This window comes from Plecotus auritus (assembly GCF_963455305.1).
Source record: "Plecotus auritus genome assembly, chromosome: 2".
NCBI lineage: Eukaryota > Metazoa > Chordata > Mammalia > Chiroptera > Vespertilionidae > Plecotus > Plecotus auritus.
Window position 1 is genome coordinate 182,823,107 of NC_137771.1, and position 25,858 is coordinate 182,848,964.

Below are 25,858 nucleotides of genomic sequence, written 5' to 3' on the forward strand. Positions count from 1 at the left end.
CGCCGCCGGAATCCGTTCAGCCCCGGTTCCTGCGAGTCGTAGAAAACTACGTAAAAGGGCGGTAGAGAAATGAATGCCAAAACAGCGTTTCTAAGGTATAAGAAGTTCCCCCGCCCGCCTCCTCTGACTTTCCACCAATCACGAGTCTTTTCCTCCAGCTCTGACCAATGGCGGGAGGAAAGTTTGAGTCGGTGACCAGTCCTGGAATTTCATTCATATGGAACTACTCGCTGGATGCGGAGCGGAGGGACAATCACTTCAAGCCAATGGTCCTGCGAACGTCTGGTTTAGCAGATCTTATTTTACCTTCTCCTGACAGCCCAGGAGAAAATGGTCTCGGTTTCACTGAGAAGTGGCCGTGTAGGCGGACAGACTGAACTTAGGATTCAACTTCCACCAACATTTAGCGGTGAGAAACGCACGCCCCTTACCCGCCAGTCTTAGCCTAAGCTTGATTATTTACATCTTTTTACCAACAGTGTTGTGACATTTTAATTGTAGAGAATCTTTAAACCGTCTAGCACAGCCTCTGGCACATAGTAACCAGGCACTCAGTGAATAACTATTATTTGTTATAATAACTCTGATCCCACCCACCCATACACCCGCCTACTTTTTGCTCCTCTCAGTAAATGCAGCACCTAGTTGTTCAGTACAAAACTCTGTGTTCCTTAATTCCTGTGTTGCATCCCCTATCCAAATGTTTACCTTTAAACGATAACTCGAATCTCTCCACTACCTCTTTGGGCTAAGTCACATCATCCCTCACCTGGCCAGCGCCTCCTAATTAGTCTCCCTGCCTCCACTCTTAATATTTACTTTCCCTCCTCCCCACTCCACCACCATGATTTCTTACAAACATACCAGATCATATCATTCCCCTGCTTAGAGGTTTCAAATCGCCTTTCATTGCACTTAGAATAAAATTCCAACTCGTTATGGTAAATTATAAAACCTTATATGTCTCAATAATGCTGGAAAAATTTTTTTCAAAGAAAACCTATTATGATCTGTGTACCCTCAGTCAGTCAGTATACTCCTTATCATGTTCCAGCAAAACTAGTTTCCTTTCTCTTTTTTGAATACACCAAGCTCATTCCTGTTCTTTCTGCCTGAAACCCTCTTCCCTAAGATCCTAACATGGGTAACTCCTTTTTAAACACAGATTTCCTTAATATGTATTATCTATTCTCCCTATTAAAATATGCACTCCAAGAAAACAAGGACCTTAACTGTTTTGTTCACTACTATAATCCCAGTGCCCAGCACTATGCCAGACACACAGTGGTGCTCAACAAATAATTGCTGTTGCAGAAAACAAAGGCCTAGAGAGAATCTGCTCAAGGTCACTGAGCTGCTAGTGGTGCAGCCTGCTCTTTACTCCTTGACTCACACAGAGTTAAGAGAAAGATAAGGTTATGCCTTCAGGAAGATGCCTACTAGGGGAGAAAGGCTACATAAAAGAGGAACTAAATGCATTTTTTTAACCGTTGTATCTTCCACACGAACTACGAAAGTAGAAAATGGCTAAAAATCATTAAATGGAGGTTTAAAGGAAGGAGCGATGTCTACTGCTGGGTGGAATCCAAAAAAGCTTCATGAAGGCCTGGGTTTGTATCTTGGCTCGAGTCTTGTTGTGTGACCTTAGGGGTGTATTACTGTCACTCCTCTACTCCCTAGTTTTCTCTTCAGTAAAACAAATGTACTTAACCCAAACGGTTCTATGGGAAAACCGAGATAATACACATAAAGGTGCTTTACACAGTGGTTACCTAAAGTAAGCACTCTAACATGTAAGCTGCCATTCTCGTTGTTATTATTACTGATCAAAGGTGACCTTTCCAGCAGTTATTGCCTGCCCACAGTTCTGTGAAGCAACAGAAAACTTCCTAGTCCCCTGAGCGGAAAGACTCGATAACACAAAGCGGCCGGGTATGGCTCCAGGCCCCAGCAACCAGGGAGCTTACTAGCCTCCGCCAAATTTTCCTGACCTCTGAGAAGTGGTCGGCCGCTCTAGTATGTGGTCCTCCGGTTCTCGGTGGTGAGAGGCCTCGCGCTTGCGCGGTGTGTGCGGCGGCGGGCGAGGGGCGGGCCGGTCGGCGAGCGGGCGCGGCGGCGCACCGAGGTGCGGCGGAGCGGAGCCTGCCTGTGCAGGTAACGGCGCATGGATCGGCGCCGGGGAGGGAATGGGGGTCTGTTACGCTACAGGCCCCAAATGGGGAGGCTGCCTTCGCACCAGGTCTCGGTCGTCTACGGACCCGGTCAACAAGGTCTTCTCTGTCCTCAAGTGTGGTTGGAGCGCTCGGGCGGCCCACGCAGCTTCCAACACCGGACGGCATCCGAGGTGACGGCGAAGCCTCAGGAGGACCGCCCGGGGCCACCCTCTGATCTCCCCACCCGAAAAACCCTAATCCCAGCGCGCCCGGGGGTAGTTTTTGAAGAGGGAAAGAGCCCCAGTTTAGGTTTGTCGGCGGCTAATACGCCGCCTGGATGCAGGGACCTGGGGTCAGACCCGCCGCTTTCTGGTATCGAGCCTTTCCACTCGGGACTAGGACGTTCTCTGTTGCCCACAGAGCTGTGGGCAGGTCATAGCGGCTGGAAAAGTCAGCACACTTTGATCAGTAATAACAATGATAATGACAGTTTATGTTTAAGAATTTAGCCTTAATGTAGAAGGTTCATCTCCAGGATCTGCACACTTGAGACACATGAGCTCAGAACCTCACAGAGCAGCTTGTCTCCATTCTGGGGGGAACTGTCTTCCTCACGTAACTTTCATGGTCTGGTTTTTTTCAGAACGATGCCAGACCATTCTCATCTTCGAAAACAGCTGCCATTTACCCTCTCACGCCCTTCCTTTGGGTTCCAGCTCCTATGTTCCTTCACTTGGAACATGGCTTTATATGGCCTCACATCTAAAGCCATTCATTCTTCTGGCTCCACTTCCATTTTTCAGAGATTTACTCAAAACCGGGTCCTTAAAGTACAACTGTAAGCAACACAGTTCTCAAGTCAGACAGATTTGAATTGTGCCACTTTAAGTATGTGACTTTGGATGTGAATTTAAATATTGCACCTGAACATGGTAGGTTTTATCTTTTACCTTAACTTTACTAAGCCTCCATTTTTTTTTTCATCTAAAAATGGGATAATCATACGAATCTCCAAGTGGTTGTGAAGATGAAAACAGGTGAAATGCGAAAAATATTTAGCATGCTAACTAGCTGGCACATAGTAAGCAATCAATTGATGTCAATTATTTTTTGAACAGATAATTCCCCAAAGAAGCACAATTTTCTTAGAATCAAATGCAAAATATAATAACAAAACGTTTTTCATGAGTTACATAAGGAAGGCTTTTAAAGTGATGTTACTTAGTGCAACGAGTACTCAGTGAAGAGAATACCGCGGGCCAAGTGAGGGTACCACTTGATACAATCATTTGGGAAAGCAATGGAACCATCCTGTATGTCAGGAGCCTCAGGAATGTCAGTTACTTCATTTCACAAATGCACATCGGAAAATTTTCTTTGGAAAATAATCCTAATGCAGAAAGGTGGTATTGTAGCATTATTTATGGTAGTGAAAATATTTAAACTTTTTATAATGGAAATTTTTAACATACACAACAGTAGATTAGGTAAATGACCCCCAGGTGCTCATGACTCATCTTTAACAGAGATCAATATTTTGCCTATCTTGTTTTTGTGAAAAGTTTTAAACCTATTAAATGTCTAAAAACAGAAGAGTTGAATAAGCTGGGGTACATTTATGTAGAGTGTTATGAAGCTTTAAAAATAATTGGGAATTATGTATATGGTGTTATCACAACTATAAAAATTCAAAATGAACATCCAGTTTATGTAGAAAAACAGAAGAGTGAGTACAGTAAAATATTAACTAGTTTCTGTTGGGTGGTGGGACTGTGGATGATTTTCTCCTTTTCTATTTTTAGATACTTTATAAATAGTCTATAAAAATCATATATTGTTATAACAAAGAAACAACAAACAAAATCTAAAAATACTGCACCTGAACATGATAGGTTATACCTTTTTACCAAGAATAACTTTAACTCTCCTTGATCTATTTTAGCAACCTACATTTACATGAGCTTTCTTGTGTGCCATCTTGTGTTAGTGCTTCATATTGAGCTAATATATATGGGCAGCTAACACATTCAAATCTTTAAACAACCATCCTTATGTGTAAGTGATTTGACTCTAAAGGTTTATTCCCTTAATTTTGACTAGTGTTCCTCTTCAGGGTAGAACAAGATTTCTTGTGATAGGATAACTCTTTTTCCCATTCCTTCTTTTCTTCCAACTCATACCTTATGCATTTATACACTCTTCCTAAAACAACCACTTTGAACAATTCAAATAAAATAATTTTGTTTTATCACAAAATTTTTCTTGTTCAAATAGATTGTAATGAGAACTGAAATAAATCCATTCTGCTCTTGATAATCTAGATCTGCTTTTTAAAATAATAGAGTACATTTAAAAACAGTTCAGGAGAGGGGTCACCTTACAAAAAAATGTATAAGGAGTTTTGTTTCAAGTCAATTTGTGAAGAAATTTTGTTTCCTAGGTATGCAAAGAAGCCTTTTTACACAGATGTCCTTAGAGATAATATGGATCAGTCCGGAGTTCTCCTCTGGGTGAAAGCAGAACCCTTTATAGTGGGTGCCTTACAGGTCCCCCCTCCATCCAAGTTCAGTCTTCATTACCTCAGGAAGATATCCACCTATGTGCGAACCCGAGCCACAGAGGGAGCTTACCCACGCCTGTACTGGTCAACCTGGAGGCACATTGCATGTGGGAAGCTGCAGTTGGCTAAGGATCTGGCATGGCTTTACTTTGAAATATTTGATAGTCTTGCAGTGAAGACAGCGGAAGAGCGCCTGGAATGGTCTGAGATTCTATCCAACTGCACATCTGAGGATGAAGTCGAAAGGCAGAGAAATCAGGTATGGCTTTATATGTATGTGTGTTTAATTACTTTGGGAAATAAACTTTTTAACTTTTAATTTTTAAATTAAAGTATTTTATTTTTAAAATTTTAATATATATACTAGCTGTATAGTATGTGGGTTTTTTTAGGTTAATGACCATTGTAATCCCAAAGTGCCCTTTGGGTTTTTGAAATTTTTAAAAACCAATTTGGCAGAACTTAATGAATTAGTCCTTAGTTAGCAATCCTTATTCACCTGCTTCCAAAGCAATGTTACAGGAACCCTGTAATTGAAAGAGGGAAATATTTTCAGTGACTTGAAATGGTGGCCCGGTTGGTGTGGCTCAGTGGTTGAGCATCAACCCATGAACCAGGAGGTCATAGTTCAATTCCTGGTCACATGCCTGGGTTGGGGCTCGATCCCCAGTGTGGAGTGTGCAGGAGGCAGCTAATCAATGATTCTCTGTCATCATTGATGTTTCTATCTCTCTTCACCCTTCCTCTCTCTGAAATCAATAAAAACATCTTTTAAAAAAAAGTATTTTGAGGTCGGTGAGTGCTTATGAACCACTGATATGAACCACCTGACTTTTAAAGTGATCATCTGCTATGTGCTGGAATTCAAAGATTAGAACAGCATCTCTGCTTTCATGGCTTCATGGAGCTCATGGACTAGTAGGGAAAGCTGGTATGTAAAAAAGTGCTATTTAATGGTGTGAAATGTACAATAATTAAAAGTATACATAACATACAGAAATAGAATAGAGAAGAGAATGATTGATTCTGATGATCAGGAAGGACTTCACAGAGAAAGTTTATTAATCAGAATGGACTAGTTACAGTAGCAAGCAATCCAACATTTCAATGGCTTGCACAATAACAGTTTATCCCTCATTTATGCAACACAGCATCTCTAGGCTTTTGTTGTCCAAGCAATGACTCAGGGACCCAGGCTGCTTGTATCTTTTGGAGCCATTATTATATTAGTCAGCTTTGCTGTAGTTAAAAACAAACAAGCAAAAATGGCATTCTAGTGGCTTACAGTAACAAAGGTGTTTTTTTTCTTGCTTATTTTACATGTAGACTGCATCTTAGCTATGGCTCTCTTCCAGGCTGTGGCTTGGCTCTCTGTTCTTATTTGAGGACCCAAGCTGAAGAAACAGCTTCTGGGTAGCTCTTCTATTCTTGTGACAGAGGGAAGAGCAACAAAGGAGGAAATTCATGTGTAACATACACTATGACTACTTTCATTCCATTGGCTAAAGTTTTGTCTTATGTCCATTCCTAAAATCAACGAAGGGGGAAGTAAACTACCTCACAGGAAGTAAGGAAAATCCCATGGTTCGTATAAACCTCTTGAAGGATAGGGAAGTGAACAGTTGCAAATATAATACAATTTGCCACATCCTTTCCCACTGGGACCTCACAGTCTTTCTCTTCTATTTTTACTTTTTTGGGGGGAGAGTTTTGGGGAGTCTTGAAAGTAGACTGGGAAATGCCATCTAATTGTGTGTCCAGGAAGAAAAGAAAAGATAGTTAGCATCTAGCCAGTCTTTGCCATATAGGGTAATATATAAGCAAGGTTTTGAGGATTGAAAAAAAGTTTGGCAAGCAACCAAGAGGGGAAGGGCATTACGATTATTCATTAATCAAACATTTATTGAGTGCCTACTATATTCTAGCCCCATGGTCGGCAAACTGCGGCTCACGAGCCACATGCAGCTCTTTGGCCCCTTGAGTGTGGCTCTTCCACAAAATACCATGGCCTGGGCGAGTCTATTCTGAAGAAGTGGCGTTAGGAGAAGTTTAAGTTTAAAAAATTAGGCTCTCAAAAGAAATTTCAATCGTTGTACTGTTGATATTTGGCTCTGTTGACTAATGAGTTTGCCGACCACTGTTCTAGCCCTCTAGCCCTAGTAGAGGACACTGTAGATATAGAGATGAACAAAAACTCCAAAATTTTTGAGTGCTTACTATGTGCCACATTCTATTCTTATTAGGAATATAAAAATGAAAAAGAGAAGGATCTTGTAGTCCCCTGGGGAGGCAGGTATATGAAAGAATAATGACAATATAACAAATAGTTAATGGAAATATATATAAAGTTAGGGAATTATGCTGATTTTAAAAAGCCAGTCCCTCATGTGTACATACTATATGATTCTGTTTATATAATACTGGAGGCCCGGTGCACGAAATTCGTGCACGGGGGCGGGTGTCCCTCAGCCCAGCCTGCACCCTCTCCAATCTGGGACCCCTCAAGGGATGTCCAACTGCCCGTTTAGGGCCACTGGGATCGGGCCTAAACAGGCAGTCGGACATCCCTCTCACAATCCAGGACTGTTGGCTCCCAACTGCTCGCCTGCTTGCCTTCCTGATTGCCTCTTACCACTTCTGCCTGCCAGCCTGATCACCCCCTAACCACTCCCCTGCCAGCCTGATTAATGCCTAACTGCTCCCCTGCCAGCCTGTTTGCCCCTAACTGCCTTCCCCTGCAGGCCTGGTCACCCCTAATTGCTCTCCCTGCAGGCCTGGGTCCCCCCCAACTGCCCTTCCCTGCAGACCTAGTCAACCCTAACTTCCCTCCTCTGCTGGCCGGGTCACCCCTAACTGCCCTCCCCAGCAGGCTTGATCGCCCCCAACTGCTCTCCCTTGCAGGCCTGGTCCCTCCTAACTGCCCTCCCCTGCTGGCCTGATCACCCACAACTGCCCTCCCTTGCAGGCCTGGTTCCTCCCAACTGCCCTTCCCTGCTGGCCATCTTGTGGTGGCCATCTTGTGTCCACATGGGGGCAGGATCTTTGACCACATGGGGGCAGCCATCCTGTGTGTTGGAGTGATGGTCAATTTGCATATTACTCTTTCATTAGATAGGATAGAGGCCTGGTGCATGGGTGGGGGCCAGTTGGTTTGCCCTGAAGGGTGTCCCCGATAAGGGTGGGGGTTCCCTTGGGGCGTGGGGCGGCCTGGGCGAGGGGCCTGTGGTGGTTTGCAGGCCGGCCACGCCCCCCAGCAACCCAAGCAGAGGCCCTGGGATCTGGGATTTATTTATCTTCTACAATTGAAACTTTATAGCCTGGAGTGGAGCCAAGCATTGTGCTTGCTCTGCGGTGGCAGCCATTTCTGTTGGGATTTATGTATCTTCTATAATTGAAACTTTGTAGCCTTAAGCGGAGGCCAAAGCAGGCCAGGGTTGCAGAAACTTGGCTTCCTCCATCGCCGGGGGCAACCCTAGCCTCCTGATCTCTCCAGCTCCGTGGCTGCCGCCATTTCTGTTGGGCTTTATTTATCTTTTGTAATTGAAACTTTGTAGCATTGAGTGGAGGCCTAGGCTGGCAAGGGCAGGCGGAAAGCTTGGCTTCCACCATTGCTGGGGAAACCCAAGCCTCCCTCCTGTTCTCTGTGGCTGCAGCCATCTTGGTTGGGTTTATTTGCATATTCCCTCCTGCTTGGCTGGTGGGCGTGGCTTGTGGGTGTAGCGGAGGTATGGTCAATTTGCATATTACTCTTTTATTAGATAGGATTCTTGAAATGACAAAATTATAGAGATAGAGAACAAATAAGTGGTTGTCAGGGATTAAGGAAGTGGGGGTGAGAGTGGGAGAGAAGTGAGTATGGCTATAAAAGGACAACTTGAGGGATTCTGCATTGATGGAAATACTCTGTATCTTGACTATCAATGTTAATATCCTAGTTGTAATATTTTACTATAGTTTTGCAAGATGGGAAACTGGGTAAAGTGTACATGGGATTTCTCTTTGAGTTCTTACAACTGCATGTGAATCTACAGTTATCTCAGATAATTTAATTAGGAAAATAAAAAATGTTTGCCCTGGCCGGTGGTGCTAAGTGGTTAGTGTCACCATGTACTGAAGTGTCTCTGTCAAGGGTGCATACCTGGGTTGCAGGTTTGCTTCTGGGTCCAGGTTTGTGTGAGAGGCAACCAGTCAATGTGTCTCTCTCACATCGATTTTTCTTCAGTTCCTTAGCAATAGCAATTTTTAGCCAGGTTGGGAATCAGGGTAAACGTAAGTAATTTTAGCCAGGTGTATTACTTTACTTTTTTGCCTCTCCTGTATGTGTATGGAAATGCATATATGAGGATAATCATGAGCTTCAAAAGCTGAGTTTCAAACCATACCCTTCAAATAAGAAATCACTTATAAACATCTATCAGACCAGCCCTGGTTGCTTTTTTAAGTCAAACAAACATCCCTTTAAGAATTTGATGAAAATCTGAGGCCTGCTCCCTACAAAATGTACATGTACAAAAAGATTACATACAATTTTAGGTGTTGCAGTGATATCCTAAACTTTCTTAATAAGTCTGTATGTGAGCCATAGGTTAACTGACCTCTGTGTCTTCCTTTGTTTTATCTATCAATCTATTTATTCATTTTTGCTAAGGTGTTTTTTTAACTGTAATTTTAAACTTCTGCAATAATATACTTTTAAAAAGTATGTACTTCATTCTTCTTCATAAGTTTTGGGAGAGAATGTCTGGCCATAGATGCTACACAGCTTTCCAAGAAGGTGACTCCAGTTTAATTAGATTTAGAAACTGCTACATCTGTATATGAGAGACATACATAGCAAATGCTAGCAATATTTCTACATTTGTCTTCCTAGCATCAGCAAACTGTTGTGAATTTTTTTTACTATGTCTGTTTAGTTGTAAACCTAGTGATTGATATGGTTTTAGGACCTGTGTTCATCATTTTTTTTTCTTGGACAGCTTTCAGTGGACACCCTACAATTTCTGCTCTTCTTATACATACAACAGTTAAATAAAGTCTCCCTGAGGACATCTTTGATTGGAGAAGAGTGGCCTAGTCCCAGAAACAGATCTCAGTCTCCTGACCTGACTGAAAAATCCAGTTGTCATAATAAGGTACTATTTAATTTTGGTGTCTTTCTCTGAAAGGGAGATTGTTTGTAAGAGAAATTGTTTGCCTCATTAAAAATTATGTTGTGATTACTTATACAAGCCATTGATTTTCTGGCTTGTTTTGTTTTGCTTTGCTTTTCACTTTTTTTTCCAAATTATAAAACAAAATCAAGGTGTGCAGTCTTAAAATAGAGAAGTGACTTCAGTTTCTTCATTGACACAAAAATCACATGTTTTTCAGGCATATCATTCACTGTACTCTTATTAGCATTCCCATTTTCGAAAATGTTAATGAATTTGAATCTGCTTATTTGACTAAGGATAAATAAAAAGGTGGAGTGTTTACATAGTCTGTTGAAATCTACTGAAAAAATTTCTAAAAATATCTTACATTTAGGTAATATGCTTAAGTATACTTAAGCTCAGCATGCTTAAGTAATTATTTGTGATGTGATATTCTAGAAGTTAAATTTAACCAGTTAACTGCCAGGATATTTTGAATTTAATTTAAAAAATCCACCACTTGCATTTATAGGCGCTTATGGCGTACAAATGGTTAACTGACTCATATGAATTTTAGAAAATCTTCTTTCTGTTTTTATAAAAAAAAAACTTTTTATCTGTTTGTGTAAAAGTATTTTTTAAAACCTTAACTCAATATTTTTATCGTGTGCAGGCTCATTAATCTCCTTTTTCAAAGAAATCTGTTCACCCTTGTATTTCATGATGATATTGCCTCCTAGGTCTGCTTCTGCTTCTTCTCACTTTTCATGAGCCTCTTTCCCTCTGGCCCTTACAAGCCATTGTTGCTTAGGATTCTGCAAATTTTGTCTTCTCATTTGACATAGTTATTAGCATAATTCTTTTCTTCCCATGACTTCATATATCTCAGTGGTCCTAAGTTTTTCTCCATTCTAGATTTCTCTCTTGACATAAGATGCCCTATCTCTACTTTAAATTCAGAATGTGCTAGTCCAGATGTATTAGAGTTGCCAACCATTGCCTGCTATTTCCACACCATAGAGATCATAGTTCCTGCTGAATGAGCACCATTTAGAGATGGTGTTTTGAACTAAGTAGCCTGCATTACTAGTAAAATCTGGTTCTGCCACTTAATATCACATGATTTTAGGTAATTCAGTTAATTTTTCTAGGCTTCTCTTCTCCAAGTGGGGATGACAATGCCTATTTCTTAATGGCTCTGAAAATTCAGTAATATATTAGCTTGAGATTTATTGCGCACCAGTAAGTGGTGATTCTAGTTTGTGCTATAGTGTGACCTCTCCCAACAACTGATTAGACCAGGTATGGACACTTGACTAGAGTAGCCAATTCATTGGTATGTATTTAAAATTGGTCTGATTTGAAATGATGACCTGGCCTAATCAGTATTCCCAGAACCAAAGAAAACCAGTTGGTGATGTGTGCTTCAGTTGACAGCTCATGTGGCATTGGGACCAGAATAGTCATTAAATTCATGATTGACCTGGAGTTATGAGGGATTAGAAACTCTGAGGTAATCAGAGAAAGAGAAGAGAATGGAACAGACATGCAGAGTGACACTGGCCCCTGAGAAAGAACCAGGTTCAAGATGGTTTTCCAGTTATAGTTCGGATGAGACCTACCTGTACTGCAGTTTTGGAGATGATTGTGTGTCCCTACAGTACAATCACCCTTTACTTGAATTAATTTGTATTCCCCATGCCAGTGAAAGTCCACCAGCCAACCATGTTCTCTCTCTCATCACCCATACCTTGTTAGTTATCGTCTTACTGATTGTGCCTCCAAATAACTGTTTAAAAGTCTGTCCCTTTTCTTCCTTTTATAAAGGCCTTAATGCCCTTTTTTTGGGGGGGGCCTTAATTTCTATAATTAGGTCCTACTTTGTCACCCTGCTGTTAGTCTACAGTCCACCCACTATACTGGAATTTCTCAAATGCAGAAGGATTATATCTCACTTCTATACAAACTCCATCAGTGAATTCTCATTGTCATTGGCATTTTCGTATTGTACTCTATGGAACCACCACAGTGCCTACTATGGGGGAGGGGGATGCAACAAAAGGGAGGAAGAACAGGTGAGGCTGTGGATAGCCCTGCTTCGAAATATCCTTTGGCAGCCAAATGAGAGTTTATGAAAAAGAAAAAAAAGAAAAAAGGTATAGCTATTGAGAAAATAGGTTTAAGTCCCTGGCACACAAAATAAAGCCCAGATGTCTTAATGTTTTATACAACACCTTTCATGATTGGTCTTGGCTAGTATTTTAACTTTTCTTTTAACCTGTCACTTCCCAGCATGCTTTCTTCACCTCACCCAGAATTTCCAGTTCTTTGAACACAGCAGGTAATTTTACTTCTATGGGCCTTGGCATATGTTGTTTCCTATGCTCAAGTGCCTTTTTTCCTTGTCTATTTGCCTAACAACATCAATCAAGAATCTATTCACATTGCACCCACTATGATTTTTTTCCCCAAGTGGAATTCATTTTTCTCATACTCATAGAACGTCTTTACAGATCTTTGCTATAGGTCTTATCTCATTGTGTTATGATTATTTTTTTTTATATTGTCTTTTCATTCATAGACTCTGAGTTCCTTGAGAGCAGGAACTATGTCTTATTCAGTTTTTATAATTCATCACTTAACACTGCTTGTATCACAGACACAAAAAAAAATCTGTCAAATGAGTAAGCCACATTATTGGGATATCTGCTAACTCAAAGCTTATTCCTAAAGTTATAGCCTCTCAAATTTAGTTACTATAAGATTAGTTGCCTTGTTTCATCCAGTGGAATTTAAAATATTTTGTAATTTGAGTAGGTAACTGAAGAAACCCAATGCTTCATTGAATGGATGTTCAAGGTGGTTATTTTTATGTTTGATCTGAAACTTTTAGAGTATTTACTAGCTGTGTGACCTTGGGTGAGTTTTTTAACATTTAAAAAATTTTTTCATTGGTCTTAGAAAGAGGAAGGGAGGGAGAGAAACATTGATGTGAGAAAGAAACATGGATCGGTTGCCTCTCATGTGCCTAAACTGGAGATAAACTCTTAACCTGGGTATATGCCTGACTGGAATTGAACTTGCCACCTTTTAGTATATGGGGTATATGGCTCCAGCCAACTGAGCCATACCAGCCAGGGCTTTTTAACTTTTCTATATCTCTATTTCCTCATCTGTAAAATGGGCTATTCTAAGATTGTTGTTAGGATTAAATATGTTAAATTTTGTGTAACACTTAGTGCTTGGAACACACTAAGGGTTAGCTATTAGTATTTTGAATTGGCTAAGGTGGAGAGAGAATCTGTTTATACCTACCACATACACACACAAAGTCTTATAAGGTTTATTTGGCACCTTAAATTCTTTGCTGGGGATGAGGCAAAGTAGAAATATGAAATAACTAACGTATAAAAGTTTCAGGTCTTAATAGAATCTCTTTATTCTGTTAAGTATTTTTTTTTAATGTTTTTTAGAACTGGAATGATTACAGTCACCAAACGTTTGTCTATGATCATCTGTCAGATCTCCTTGAGCTGCTTTTAGATCCAGAACAACTCACTGCATCGTCTCATTCAACTAATAATAGTCTAGTCTCTAGAGAAGCTGTGGTGGCACTCAGCTTTCTTATTGAAGGTGCAGTGAGGAGAACCAGGAAGATATACCCACTTCATGAGCTTGCACTGTGGCAACCACTACATGCAGAAAGTGGCTTCTCAAAGATTTCTAAGACCTTTTCTTTCCATAAGCTGGAAGCCTGGTTGAGAGCATGTTTGACTGGGAATCCATTTGGTACCTCTGCTTGCCTCAAGTCTGGAAAGAAATTGGCTTGGGCTCACCAAGGTATTTAATACTTTAGTCTATATTAAATTTGAATGACAACTTAGAGAACTTAGGGTTTTCTGATGTATTAATGACCACACATCTTCCATCTAAAAAATATTGCTACTATAAAAGCGAAAAGAGGAGCAGTTTTCTTCTGAATATATGTCTTTTTCTCTCAAGGCAGCAATAGTCTCACAGAATTTATTAGTCCAGGTCATTTTGACTTCAGTTAACAGAAACTCCAACTTCAGTTAGTCCTCTTTTTGCTCTCCTTTTCTCTTTTCGACTCTTTCTTCCTCTCATTCTCATAGGCTCATTTGCTTCAGGTCTTCCTATTATGCACCATGGCAGAATTTGGCCATTCTGCAGTTATACAACCTCAAACCTTTTTAGCTCTACAGACAAAAGCAGACTAGATATCTCTAAATTGGAAATTTAAGTTTATCATAGAGAGAATCTGGCTTTGGTTGCATCCGTTATCTATTTTCAATAGTCCAGCGATGGTTAAAGGGATAGGTTCAGGTGCCATGTGACTTCTTGGGGCCCAGGTATAAGTTTTAAGAGAAGTAAATGCCTATATTCAGGCAAATGTCAGATAAAATTAATGAAAAAAACACCTAGAATATACTTTCATAATCTCTGAATTTTAAAGATAAAGAGAAAATAGGTTCTGTGCAACAAATGTAAGAAAAATATCAGTTTTGTTTCAAATTTTTATAATGCAAAAAATGGTTGATCAACAACTACAGAACCTGGAGCAAAAAACATAGTGATCTAAGAATTCTGTATTCAACTGAGCTATTGCTTTAGTATGAGATCAAAGACTCTCAGAAATGTAAGTCTCCCATAAATACATAGGAGATATTACATAATTCTTAATGTTGATGAAAGAATATAGGTGCAAATAAATTTTTAAATGTTAGAATAGGGACTAGTAGAAAAAAAGGATATCCTCTTAGAATTATACTAAAACTAGAGGCCTGGTGCACGAAATTGGTGCACTTGGTGGGGGGGTGTCCCTCAGCCCAGCCTGTGCCCTCTCGCAGTCCAGGACCCCTCGCTCCTTACCGCACACCTGCTCACTGCTCCTTACCACTCGGCTCGCTGCTCCTTAGCGCTGCTGCAGAAGCAGGAGAGGCTCCTGCCACTGCACTCGCCGGCTGTGAGCTCAGCTTCTGACTGAGCAGCGCTCCCCTTGTGAGAGCACACTGACCACCAGGGAGCAGCTCCTGCGTTGAGCGTCAACCCCCTGGTGGTCAGTGTGCATCATGGCGACCAGTTGTTCTGGTCATTGCTCCGTAATGGTAGCTTAGGCTTTTATTATATAGACTAGTGGCCCGGTGCACGAAATTCGTGCATGGGGGGGGGTGTGTCCCTCAGCCCGGCCTGCACCCTGTCCAATCTGGGACCCCTCGAAGGATGTCCTGCTGGTTTACAGGGATCGGGCCTAAATCGGCAGTTGGACATCCCTCTCACAATCCTGGACTGCTGGCTCCAGCTGTTCACCTGCCTGCCTGATTGCCCCTAACCACTCTGCCTGCCGGCCTGCTCGCCCCCAATGCCCCCTGCCAGTCTGATCACCCCCAACTGCCCCCCCTGCTGGCCTGCTCGCCCCCACCTTCCCTCCCCACTGGCCTGCTCACCCCCAACTGCCCCCCTACTGGCCTGCTCACTCCAAACTGCCCCCCCCCCCTGCTGTCCTGATCACCTCTAACTGACAGCCTGCTCACCCCCAACTGGCCCTCCAGCTGGTCTGCTTACCCCCAACGGCCCCTGCCATCCCATCCTGGCCTGATCACCCCCCAGCAACCCAAGGTCCTAGCCCGTCCTTTTTTTCTTTTTCTTTTATTTTTTTCAGTGCCTCCTTGAGCGGAGGCCAGGGCCGGCTGGAAGCAAGTATCTAGGATTTATTTATCTTCTATAATTGAAACTCTGTAGCCTTGAGTGGAGGCCAGAGGCAGCCAGGGTGGGTGGGAAGCTTGGCTTCCTCCATTGCTGGGGCAACCCAAGCCTCCTGCTGGCTCTAGCTCTGTGGCTGCCGCCATTTTTTTGGGATTTATTTATTTTCTATAATTGAAACTTTGTGACCTTGAGCGGAGGCCAGGGCGAGCGGGAAGCTTGGCTTCCTCCATTGCTGGGGCACCCCAAGCCTCCTGCTTGCTCCAGCTCCATGGCCGGCTGCCATCTTGGTTGGGTTAATTTGCATACTCGCTCCTGATTGGCTGGTGGGCATGGCTTGGCATAGCAGAGTGATGGTTAATTTGCATGTTTCTCTTTTAGTAGTGTCGATATTAACAATGGTACATAGTAGGTTAACAAGTAATTTTTATCTTTTTTTGCCACTTGTACTTAAAATTTTTCTACAACAACCATGTATTATTTATCTAATATAAGGTAATAAGAATTATTTTAAAAGTCAAAGAATAACCTACTTTACATTTAGCCAGTATTCTTTACAAGGGTGTCCTGATTGCTTTCAGGGAAGTGCTGTCTTAAAAGCCAATCCCATAATAGTGGGACTGTGTTAGGAGGACAACCTGCACAGATTTTTTTGAGTGTCAGTTTGTTCAAGGCACTGTGTTTGAGAGGAAGATGTGTTTTCAGTATGATCTTGGGAGTAAAGATATAAACCAAAAAGGAATTCATGAAATGATATGGTAAATAACTTAGGAAAGGTTCAGTATTAGTGTTATGGCAATTTAAAGAGATTATTTAAAGGTAGGGATGATAAATTAAGGTCTCTTAGAGAAGAAGATATTTGAGTTGGCCCAGCTCTCCAAAGCTACTAGTATATGACCTTAGACACATTACTTAATTTGAAGGGTAGACATGAAAAATATCTTAGCTCTATCTAGGCAATCTTGAATGGATTATAAGTTTTAAAATTCCTTATAAAAAATTTAATTTATTAAATACTGCAAACATACAGAAAAGTACAGAGAATAGTACAGCAAACACCTTTTTACCCAATACTCAGGTCTAACATTTTTAAAATCTTATATGTATCTAATTTTAGACATATACACATGTAGAAATGTGTAACAACATATGGTTGATGTTTTTCTTTCATTTGAAACTATCTCATTTATATTTTTCTTAAATAGTTGAAGGGACGACCAAAAGAGCTAAGATTGCTTGTAATACTCATGTAGCCCCTAGGATGCATCGCATGGTGGTGATGAGCCAGGTTTACAAGCAGACACTGGCCAAGAGCTCAGATACTCTGGTGGGGGCACATGTAAAGATTCATCGTTGCAACGAATCTTTTATATATCTGCTCTCTCCTTTACGGTAAGCACAGTCTTCATAGTGTTCTGATATTTTGATATTTTCTTTGGACTAGAATTGAACTCTTTTTTACCATCAGAGAATAATTTTGTATTCGAATATTTTTTATCTTATTCTCATTCACAGGAATTTACCTCAGTTTTTTATTTTTCAGGTCTGTGACAATTGAGAAATGCAGAAATAGTACCTTTGTCCTCGGCCCTGTACAGACTGCTCTTCACCTCCACAGCTGTGACAATATTAAAGTCATTGCCGTTTGTCATCGTTTGTCCATCTCTTCTACAACAGGCTGTATCTTTCACATTTTGACACCTACACGCCCACTTATTCTCTCTGGGAACCACACAGTAACTTTTGCCCCTTTTCATACCCATTACCCAATGCTGGAGGACCATATGGCCAAAACTGGCCTTGCTACGGTGCCTAACTATTGGGATAATCCAATGATTGTGTGCAGAGAGAACAGAGACACAAGTGTCTTCCGACTCTTACCACCTTGTGAATTCTACGTATTTATTATTCCCTTTGAAATGGAAGGGGACACAACAGAGATACCTGGGGGTCTTCCATCTTCATATCAGAAAGCACTGGGTCATAGAGAACAGAAAATACACATCTGGCAGAAAACTGTGAAGGAGGCTCGTTTGACAAAGTAAGTATTTTCTAGAAGTAATAATTTGTCTTTTATGTAAAATTCCATGGAAAGCAAATTAATCTGCATGTATTTATAGCTGTGCTAAAGTAATAAAAAATATAAAATATGTCTTTACTTAAGGCTTGTATTTTGAGGTCAGTATTTCAGGTACATTTTGGGGAGATGAGAGTGAATGGATACTCAAGTATTAGACTTCCCTTTTCAAAGAAGCTTAAGTTTAATTGGCAGATATAAAACTTGTATGAATGAAAGATCATATATAGCATATGCCACATAATCCTATACTTAAATGGATTAGTTTTAGTTTTTAATTTACTCTTCTACACTATGATAGTGGTTCTCAAGCTTGGTCACGTATCAGAATCATCCAAGGGCTTATTAAAATGCATATTTCCTGGCTCCACCACACTGCAGACTTATTCCTTATTCTAGTTCATGGACTAATGCCAGTTTTTGTCAAAATTTTCCCTAATCCATGCTTTCTCTCTCTCCCTTTCTCTCCCTCTAGAATCAATAAAAAACAAACATATCCTCAGGTGAGGATTAAAAAAAAAAGACTTGATCCAGCCACAGGATTTTCTGGATGCATTCTTTTTTTTTTTTCTTTTTAATATATTTTATTGATTTTTTACAGAGAGGAAGGGAGAGGGATAGAGAGTTAGAAACATCGATGAGAGAGAAACATCTATCAGCTGCCTCTTGCACACTCCCTACTAGGGATGTGCCCGCAACCAAGGTACCTGCCCTTGACCGGAATCGAACCTGGGACCCTTCAGTCTGCAGGCCGACATTCTATCCACTGAACCAAACCAGTTAGGGCGTGGATGAATTCTTATGGCTTTGTTCTCATCATATGGATTAGGGAAAGAAATACAGGGTGGAGCAAAAGTAGGTTTACAGTTGTTTTTATGGAATATAATATAATAATGAATAAATAATAATACAAGAATAAATTATTTTGCATACTCAAAACTGTAACTCTACTTTGCCCCACCCTGAATATATCCATACACAGTTGCTACACACCAAAAAATATAAAGATCACTAATAGAACTGATGCTTTACCTGGGAATTCATTGTGATAATGCTGCTATCTTTTGCAAACATTCCACCTGGTTTGCATTTCATAAATTGAGCCACCAAGATAATACTACAAACTAGTCAGGCTCATATCATAGAATAATGATGACCATAATAGCAGGTATTATGTATTGAGCACTTACTATGTAACAAGTGCTATTTTAAGCACCTTCTATGTATTAACTCATTTATTCTTTATAACAATACATTGTTACAGAAAAAGAAACTGAGAAACAAAGAGATTAAGTAATTTACCCAAAGTCACACAGGAGCTGGGATTCACAAATAGTCAGCCTGGTTCCAGAACCTGGGTTCTTAGTGTCTGTTATTTTCTGGGAACTATTGTGTTATATAGCTAGAGGCCCGGTGCACGAATTTGTGCACCAGTGGCGTCCCTCGGCCTGGCCTGCGGGATCAGGCCGAATCTCGCTCTCCAACATCCCCTGAGGGGTCCTGGATTGCAAGAGGGCGCAGGCCAGGCCAAGGGACCCCACCGGTGCATGATTGGGGCCGGAGAGGGATGTGGGAGGTTGCCCAGCTGGGGTGGGACTGCAGGAGGGCTCCAAGGTGTGTTTGGCCTGGTAGTCAGTGCACATCATAGCGACTGGTCAGCCAGTCAACTGTATGCCCCCTGGTGGTCAATGCATGTCATAGCAAGCAGTTGAGCAGCCTTAGCATATCATTAGCATATTACACTTTGACTGGTTGAATGGACAACCAGACACTTAGCATATTAGGCTTTTATTATATAGGATATGTAATCCATATATATATATAAAAGCCCAGTGACTGTAACAGCAGAATGACCAGTGGCTATGACACGCACTGCAGCAGCCAACCAGCCTGATCTGGGCCCCGATCAGCCATTCCCCCCGGCCAGCCCTGCCCCTGATAGGCCCCCAACACCCTGATCAGGGGTGGGGCCAGCCAGCCAACTGCCTACGGCCCTATGGGCCCCCATGGGGCGGACTAGCCGGATCCCACTCATACACGAATTTGTGCACTGGGCCTCTAGTGTGTAATATAATAGATACTTATAATGATGCTATATAAAAATGATCATTGGGAAAACATCCTTTTAAGGTAATTTTATTGTTTGAAAGCTTCTATTATTTATATGCTTAGATTTTCCTTGCATGCATGAAAAGCTTATACACATGTACGTGTGGTGAGTGGTTAATAAACATTGGCTGTGAATCATTGTGTATTCAGGTGGTAAGATCCAGGATAACACTAAAAACAAGAAAAAGCACTCAATTTAACTTTGGGAATATAGGAAAACAAGAGTTATTGATCAATTTGAAAACAAATTGCCAACATGGTCTTTTAAAAATGATTAGATCGTATCATTTTTCTGCTCTGACCCCTCTAATGACTTCCCATCATACCTGGAATAAAATCTAAAATATTGCCCATACTACCAGCCCTCCTGCCTCATCTTCTGCTGTTCTTTTCTTCATTTATTCCCCTTCTGCCATGCTACAGTCTTCTTGCTATTACTTAGCCATTGTCCTTGGACCAAAGATCACCAGGAATGGATATATAGAACAAAGCTGGGTCTTACTACTCATTGCAAGTAGGGAGAGAATTGTGTTTCATTTCAGGAAACAGGTGTTAAAAAGAACTTAACTGGTTTTGACTTGTGTTGGGTGATTTGGGGGAGGGTTCTAGGAAGCAAGGCTTTGTTGTGGGTTGGATGCTATGTGGAAGCAAGAGATTCTATGATTTGGCTTAATAATTTTTGTACTAAAGGCGGGAAGAATAAAGTGGAGCTAAAACTATAATTGTAAAGAAGCAGCAATTAATCATTAGCCAGGAAAGGGTAATGTTTGGTTATTTTTGTGGTTTGGACCACAAAATGTTTTGTCTTTTGTCTGGTCTGAGATAAGATTATGGAGTGGTGGAGTTCTTGCCTTGATCTACTATCATCCCAGAGTGGTTTTGTGTAATGTTGATCTTCTGTGGAATTGTTTATGTTCAACAAACGAGCAACACAGCTACATTAAGACCTAACTGATAGTACTAAGCTAGCTCCTCGTTGTCAGAAGCTACTCTTCTCTTTCTTATCTTGATCATGTTAATTTGCTCTCACTTTAGAGCTTTTGTACTTCTTGTTTCCTCTGCCTGGAATGTTTTCTCCAGATAATTATTTGCTCAATCCATCACTTCATTCAGACTTCTGCTTACGTGTTATTTTAGAGAAGCTTTCTTTGTTCATTCTTTTTCTAAAATAGCATTCTCAATACTCTCCATTCCTTTACTCTGCTGTATTTTTCTTGAAGGCATTTACAACTACTTAAGTTCGTATCATATATTTATTTTATTACCTGTCTTTCTAGAATATACATCCATAAAGCACATAGACTACACAGATCACATTGTGAATGGCGCCCTCTGGAGTCGTACAGTACAGACCCTCCTGGACAGCAACTTTGTCTCTTCTCCTTTGCACATCTATTCCCATAAGTCAGAACACTATGCAGCATTACTTGGTCCTCAGTAAATATCTGAGTAAATAACTACAGTAGGACAAACTATATAATTATTGATAACTCTTTACAAGGAGGGCATTGTATTTGACTAAATTAATTTTGGGGGTTAAGGTCTAATGTACAGAACTGAACAGAACAGTTATTTGGAGAGAACAAATGGGTAACTAGAAATAATTTAACATTTATTCCATTAACATGTTTTCTAATCACTTAGAGTAAAATTAATATGAATTAGTGTTTTTACATTCTTTTTGCTCTCAACTGCAATTTTAGGGATCAAAGGAAGCAGTTCCAGGTGCTTGTGGAGAATAAGTTTTATGAGTGGTTGATTAATACAGGACATCTCCAACAGCTGGACAGCCTTGTGCCCCCTGCAGCAGGTTCCAAACAAGCAGCAGGATAAGACTCCTACATCTAAACACTGGTAGGCATTTATAATACAGACCACTTAAAACAAATTACTTTGGGGAAATATTGTAAGCACACACAAAAAAAACACTGCACAGAATATTGTTACCAACTGTTGCCAAAACTTTTCCACCACTCCCATCAGCATATACAGACCTTTACATACCCATGTTTGCCACAGTTTATAGTGAGAAGACCAACAAAATACTTAGGTGGAGCCTATTGAATTATGGGCAAACATAACAGCCAAGTTTTGTCTTTTTTGCCTCTTGCCTGGCAAAATTTGTACTGTCCAAAGATACTGCTTTCCCCATACATAGCTTTAGGAATTTTATTCCACCTTCATAACATATCTTTCCTCTTTCCCATCACTCCACACACAAACCGATTAATAAATTAGGTGGTCTTTGTTCATTGCACATGAGCTTTAATAAGTTACCAGAATTAATCCAAATGAAGATTTGAATTCTGAACTCTAGGAGATCATAGATTCAATGGAAGAGAAGATGGATAGAGACAAATTTAATGGAAATTATTTAATCCAAATATGTAGTATTCTTTTTATAGACATTAGTATACTTTGCCATTTAAAAGATTGACAATAGCCCTAGCTGGTTTGGCTCAGTGGATAGAGCGCCGGCCTGTGGACTGAAGGGTCCCAGGTTCGATTCCAGTCAAGGGCATGTACCTTGGTTGCAGGCACATCCCCAGTAGGGTGTGTGCAGGAGGCAGCTGATTGATGTTTCTCATCCATGTTTCTAGCTCTCTATCCCTCTCCCTTCCCCTCTGTAAAAAAATCAATAAAATATATTAAAAAAAAAAAAGATTGACAATAGAAAAACAAAGGACATAAATAGGTAGAAAAAATACAAAACACAAAGATGCTCACTTTCACTTAAAATTAAAGAAATATAGGATACTATTTTTCATCTATCAAATTGGCAACGATAAAAAACTGATGGTATGCAACACTGGCAAGACATTTCACTTACCATTGGGAAAAGTGTAAATTTGTGCAACCTGTTTGGAGGATAGTTTGGCAAAATCAAAATTAAAAATACACGTATTCTTTGACTTAGTAATTTCACTTTTTAGATTTATCTTATAAATACACTCATGTATGGAAAGATCTCTGTAAAAAATATGTTCATTGCAGCATTGTTTGAAATAGCTGTAGACTGGAAACAACCCACATGCTTCTCCATAGAGGACTGATGCCTAATGAACTGATGCATTCATGTCATGGAATGCTCTTTAAAAAGGATGAGGTATATCTGAATGTGCTGATATTGAATGATCGCTGAGCCAGGGGTGGGAGGTGTAGGATGAATGTGTGTGTAAAATGTTCCCTTGTGTGTTTGAAAAAAGGAAAAGATTATCACATATTTATATGCTAATTATATGCCTTAAAATTTCTAAAAGATAATAAATTACTAACAGTAGTTGTTTTGAGAAATGGGACTGGGTGTCTAGAGTGGGAAAACATTTAAAATTTTTTATTGATCTATAATTTACTTACATAAAAATCATCTTTCTAAAGTGAAAAATTCAGCAGCTTTTATTATATTCACAAGTTTGTACAACCATCTCCTTTAACAAATCCAGAACATTTTCATCACCCTAAAAATAAACCCCATACACATAGACAAGTTACTCCTTATTCCTCCAACTGTGGATATCTTCTCTTCCCCCAGTATTTGACAACCACTAATATTTCTTAATTTGTCAACTCTGGACATTTCTTATAAATGAAATCATATAACATGTGGCCTTTATAACTGGTGTTTTTCACTTAGCATAATGTTTTCAAGGCTTATCCATGTAGCATGTCATTCCTTTTTATGACTGGATAATACTCCATTATATGGATTATACCACACTTTGTTTATCTTTTCATCAGTTGATGGACATTTGAGTTGTTTCCACTTTTTAGCTATTATGAATAATGCTGCTATGAACTTTTGCGTGTAAGTTTTAGTACAGAAATGTTTTTACTTTTCTTGGGTATATACCTAGAAGTGGATCATATATTTAACTTTTGACTAACTGCTCAACTGTTTTCTAAAGCTGTGTACTAATTCTTTATTGTTTACTTATTGTTTGCAATTTTAAAAGTTATTTTTATTAAAAAGGAATTTTACAATATTTAGTTAGTAAATGCTAAGATTGAGAATTGGAAATCTGCCTGGCTGGTGTGGCTCAGTGGTTAAGCATCAATCCATGAACCAAGAGGTCACTGGTTCGATTCCCAGTCAGGGAACATGCCCTGGTTGTGGGCTCCATCCCCTGTAGGAGCATGCAGGAGGCAGCCAATTGATGAAGTTTCTATTTCCAAAATTAAAAAAACACACACACAAAGAATTGGAAATCTGATGATTATAAGGAAACTAGAGGCCCGGTGCACAACATTCGTGCACTGAGTGGGGGTGTCCCTCAGCCTGGCCTGCGCCCTCTCACAGTCCGGGACCCCGAGGGGTCCTTAGTGCTGCCGCGGAAGCGGGAGAGGCTCCCACCACCGCTGCTGCACTTGCCAGCCATGAGCCCAGCTTCTGGCTGAGTGGCACTTCCACAGGGGGAGTGCACTGACCACCTGTGATGAGTGTTTGCCCCCTGGTGGTCAGTGCATGTCATAGCGACCCATCGTTCCGCAGTTTGGTCGATTTGCATATTAGCCTTTTATTATATAGGATGGGAACTATAACAGGGTAAAATTTTAGTTTAAACTACTCCCCATAACCTGCTAATTTTTAAGGTTTATGTATGAATTTCTTTTTTTATTATGAACTAATATGTTCCTCAGAGAAAAAGGAATATAATTATCTTTAAACTTTATGTATTTTATTACCCCAATTAATCTCAGACCTTGAAAATTTATGTGATTTTATAATTACAAGGTTTTTTTTTCCTAATTATTTTCAGGAAGGCAATAGAAAATGCAGTTAATTTTAATTTTTCTTTTATCTTCAGGGCCTTGGAAACATGAATGGAAGCTATTCATTGGGAAGGTGCTCTTGCTACTTTAAATGACTTTGGGGCTTTCTCTTCCTTGATTTCCATTCTATATTCATTTATTACCATTTCAGTTGAATTTTAGGTAATATGACTACCATATAAATGTACTGTTTATAGAACATCAGAAGATTCATCTTTGTGATGCCAAAATGAAAAGTTGATGAAGTCAGTCCCATTGTATGTATGTTCATGTTACAGTAATTGAATGTAGATTTAAAAGTTAACTTCACATTTTAATTTGACAAAAGGGTTTCATCCTTTCTGGTGTTAAGAGTTCTATAGTTTTTTGTAACTATTTAAGAGGAAGTAGCTACTTTATTAAAAAATAATTGGAAAGAAAGTATGATTGTTGGTATATAAATATAGCAGAGATAGTTTTATACAAAGACATTTTAGTCCTTAAAGTATGAAACTTAATGAAACTGTAAAATCTTTATTTTTCATTTTTTGCTTCAGATTTTCAATAAACAAAGCTCTAAAAAGTAATTTTCTCCTTTTGATTAAAAGTTAAGCTTCACTTCTAACTTCTGAAAAGGTTCCCAATGTTATTCTGTGATGTTATATCAAAATAAAGTTTACATTTGATTGGGAAAGCTGTGCTCTTTAAGATAATGTAAAACAGGGAGAAACCAACATGGTGGCATAGGTGAACACCTAAACTGCTGCCTCGCACAACAATTTCAAAACTACAGCTAAAAGACAGAACGGACATCACCCAGAACGACAGGAAAGCTGGCTGAGTGGAAATTCTACAACTAGAAGGAAAGGGATACACGGAGACTCAGAGGAGCTGCAAAAGGCTGAGGTACGGAGACATGTGCGGAGAGGAGGGGTGCCTGAGTGCCTGGCTAGCTTTCTCTAGCGGGAGAGAGACGGAAGCTCCCGACTGCACTGAACCCCAGTTCCGACTGCACTGAACCCCAGTTCCGGGTGAGACCCTGGGGTCCCAGACTCATACGGGGGGAGTCTGGAATGTCGGGAAAAGAGAGGAGCGCACGGAAACTTAAGGAAGCCGCAAAAGGCAGAGGTCTGGAGGCACGAGCACAAGTGCACACAGAGAGGACTGACTGCTGAGTATGCCACTGGCTTTCTCTAGCGGGAGGAAGGCAGAAGCTCCCGACTGTGCTGAACTCCAGTTCTGACTGCACTGAACCCCAGTTCCAGGCGAGACCCTGGGGACCCAGACTCATACGGGGGGAGTCTGGACTGTCTGAAAAAGAGAGGAGCGCACGAAAATTCAGGGGAGCCGTGAAAGG

At 40.4% G+C, this 25,858-nt stretch overlaps 1 protein-coding gene across 7 annotated transcripts; it reads left to right on the plus strand.

Moving 5' to 3' along the window:
* The first annotated feature begins 81 nt into the window (after window positions 1–81).
* On the plus strand, window positions 82–25,192 carry TBCCD1 (TBCC domain containing 1). 7 transcript variants are annotated; one of them, XR_013959947.1, is made up of 9 exons: window positions 2,066–2,154; window positions 4,594–4,972; window positions 9,690–9,845; window positions 13,319–13,685; window positions 16,772–16,958; window positions 17,110–17,607; window positions 18,119–18,146; window positions 21,456–21,606; window positions 24,558–25,079. XR_013959947.1 is itself a non-coding variant. In XM_080656509.1 (9 exons), exons 3-8 carry the CDS (start codon window positions 4,637–4,639, stop codon window positions 21,583–21,585), a joined length of 1,674 nt encoding a protein of 557 aa, XP_080512635.1. In that variant the 5' UTR covers window positions 2,083–2,154; window positions 2,797–3,085; window positions 4,594–4,636; the 3' UTR covers window positions 21,586–21,606; window positions 24,558–25,192. The 7 variants fall into 7 exon arrangements, 6 of the variants coding, with proteins under 6 accessions (XP_080512636.1, XP_080512634.1, XP_080512638.1 ...); XM_080656509.1 differs by lacking the exon at window positions 18,119–18,146 and adding an exon at window positions 2,797–3,085 and having other exon boundaries at window positions 2,083–2,154; window positions 24,558–25,192; XM_080656510.1 differs by lacking the exons at window positions 2,066–2,154; window positions 18,119–18,146 and adding an exon at window positions 82–95 and having other exon boundaries at window positions 24,558–25,192.
* The last annotated feature ends 666 nt before the right edge of the window (window positions 25,193–25,858 follow it).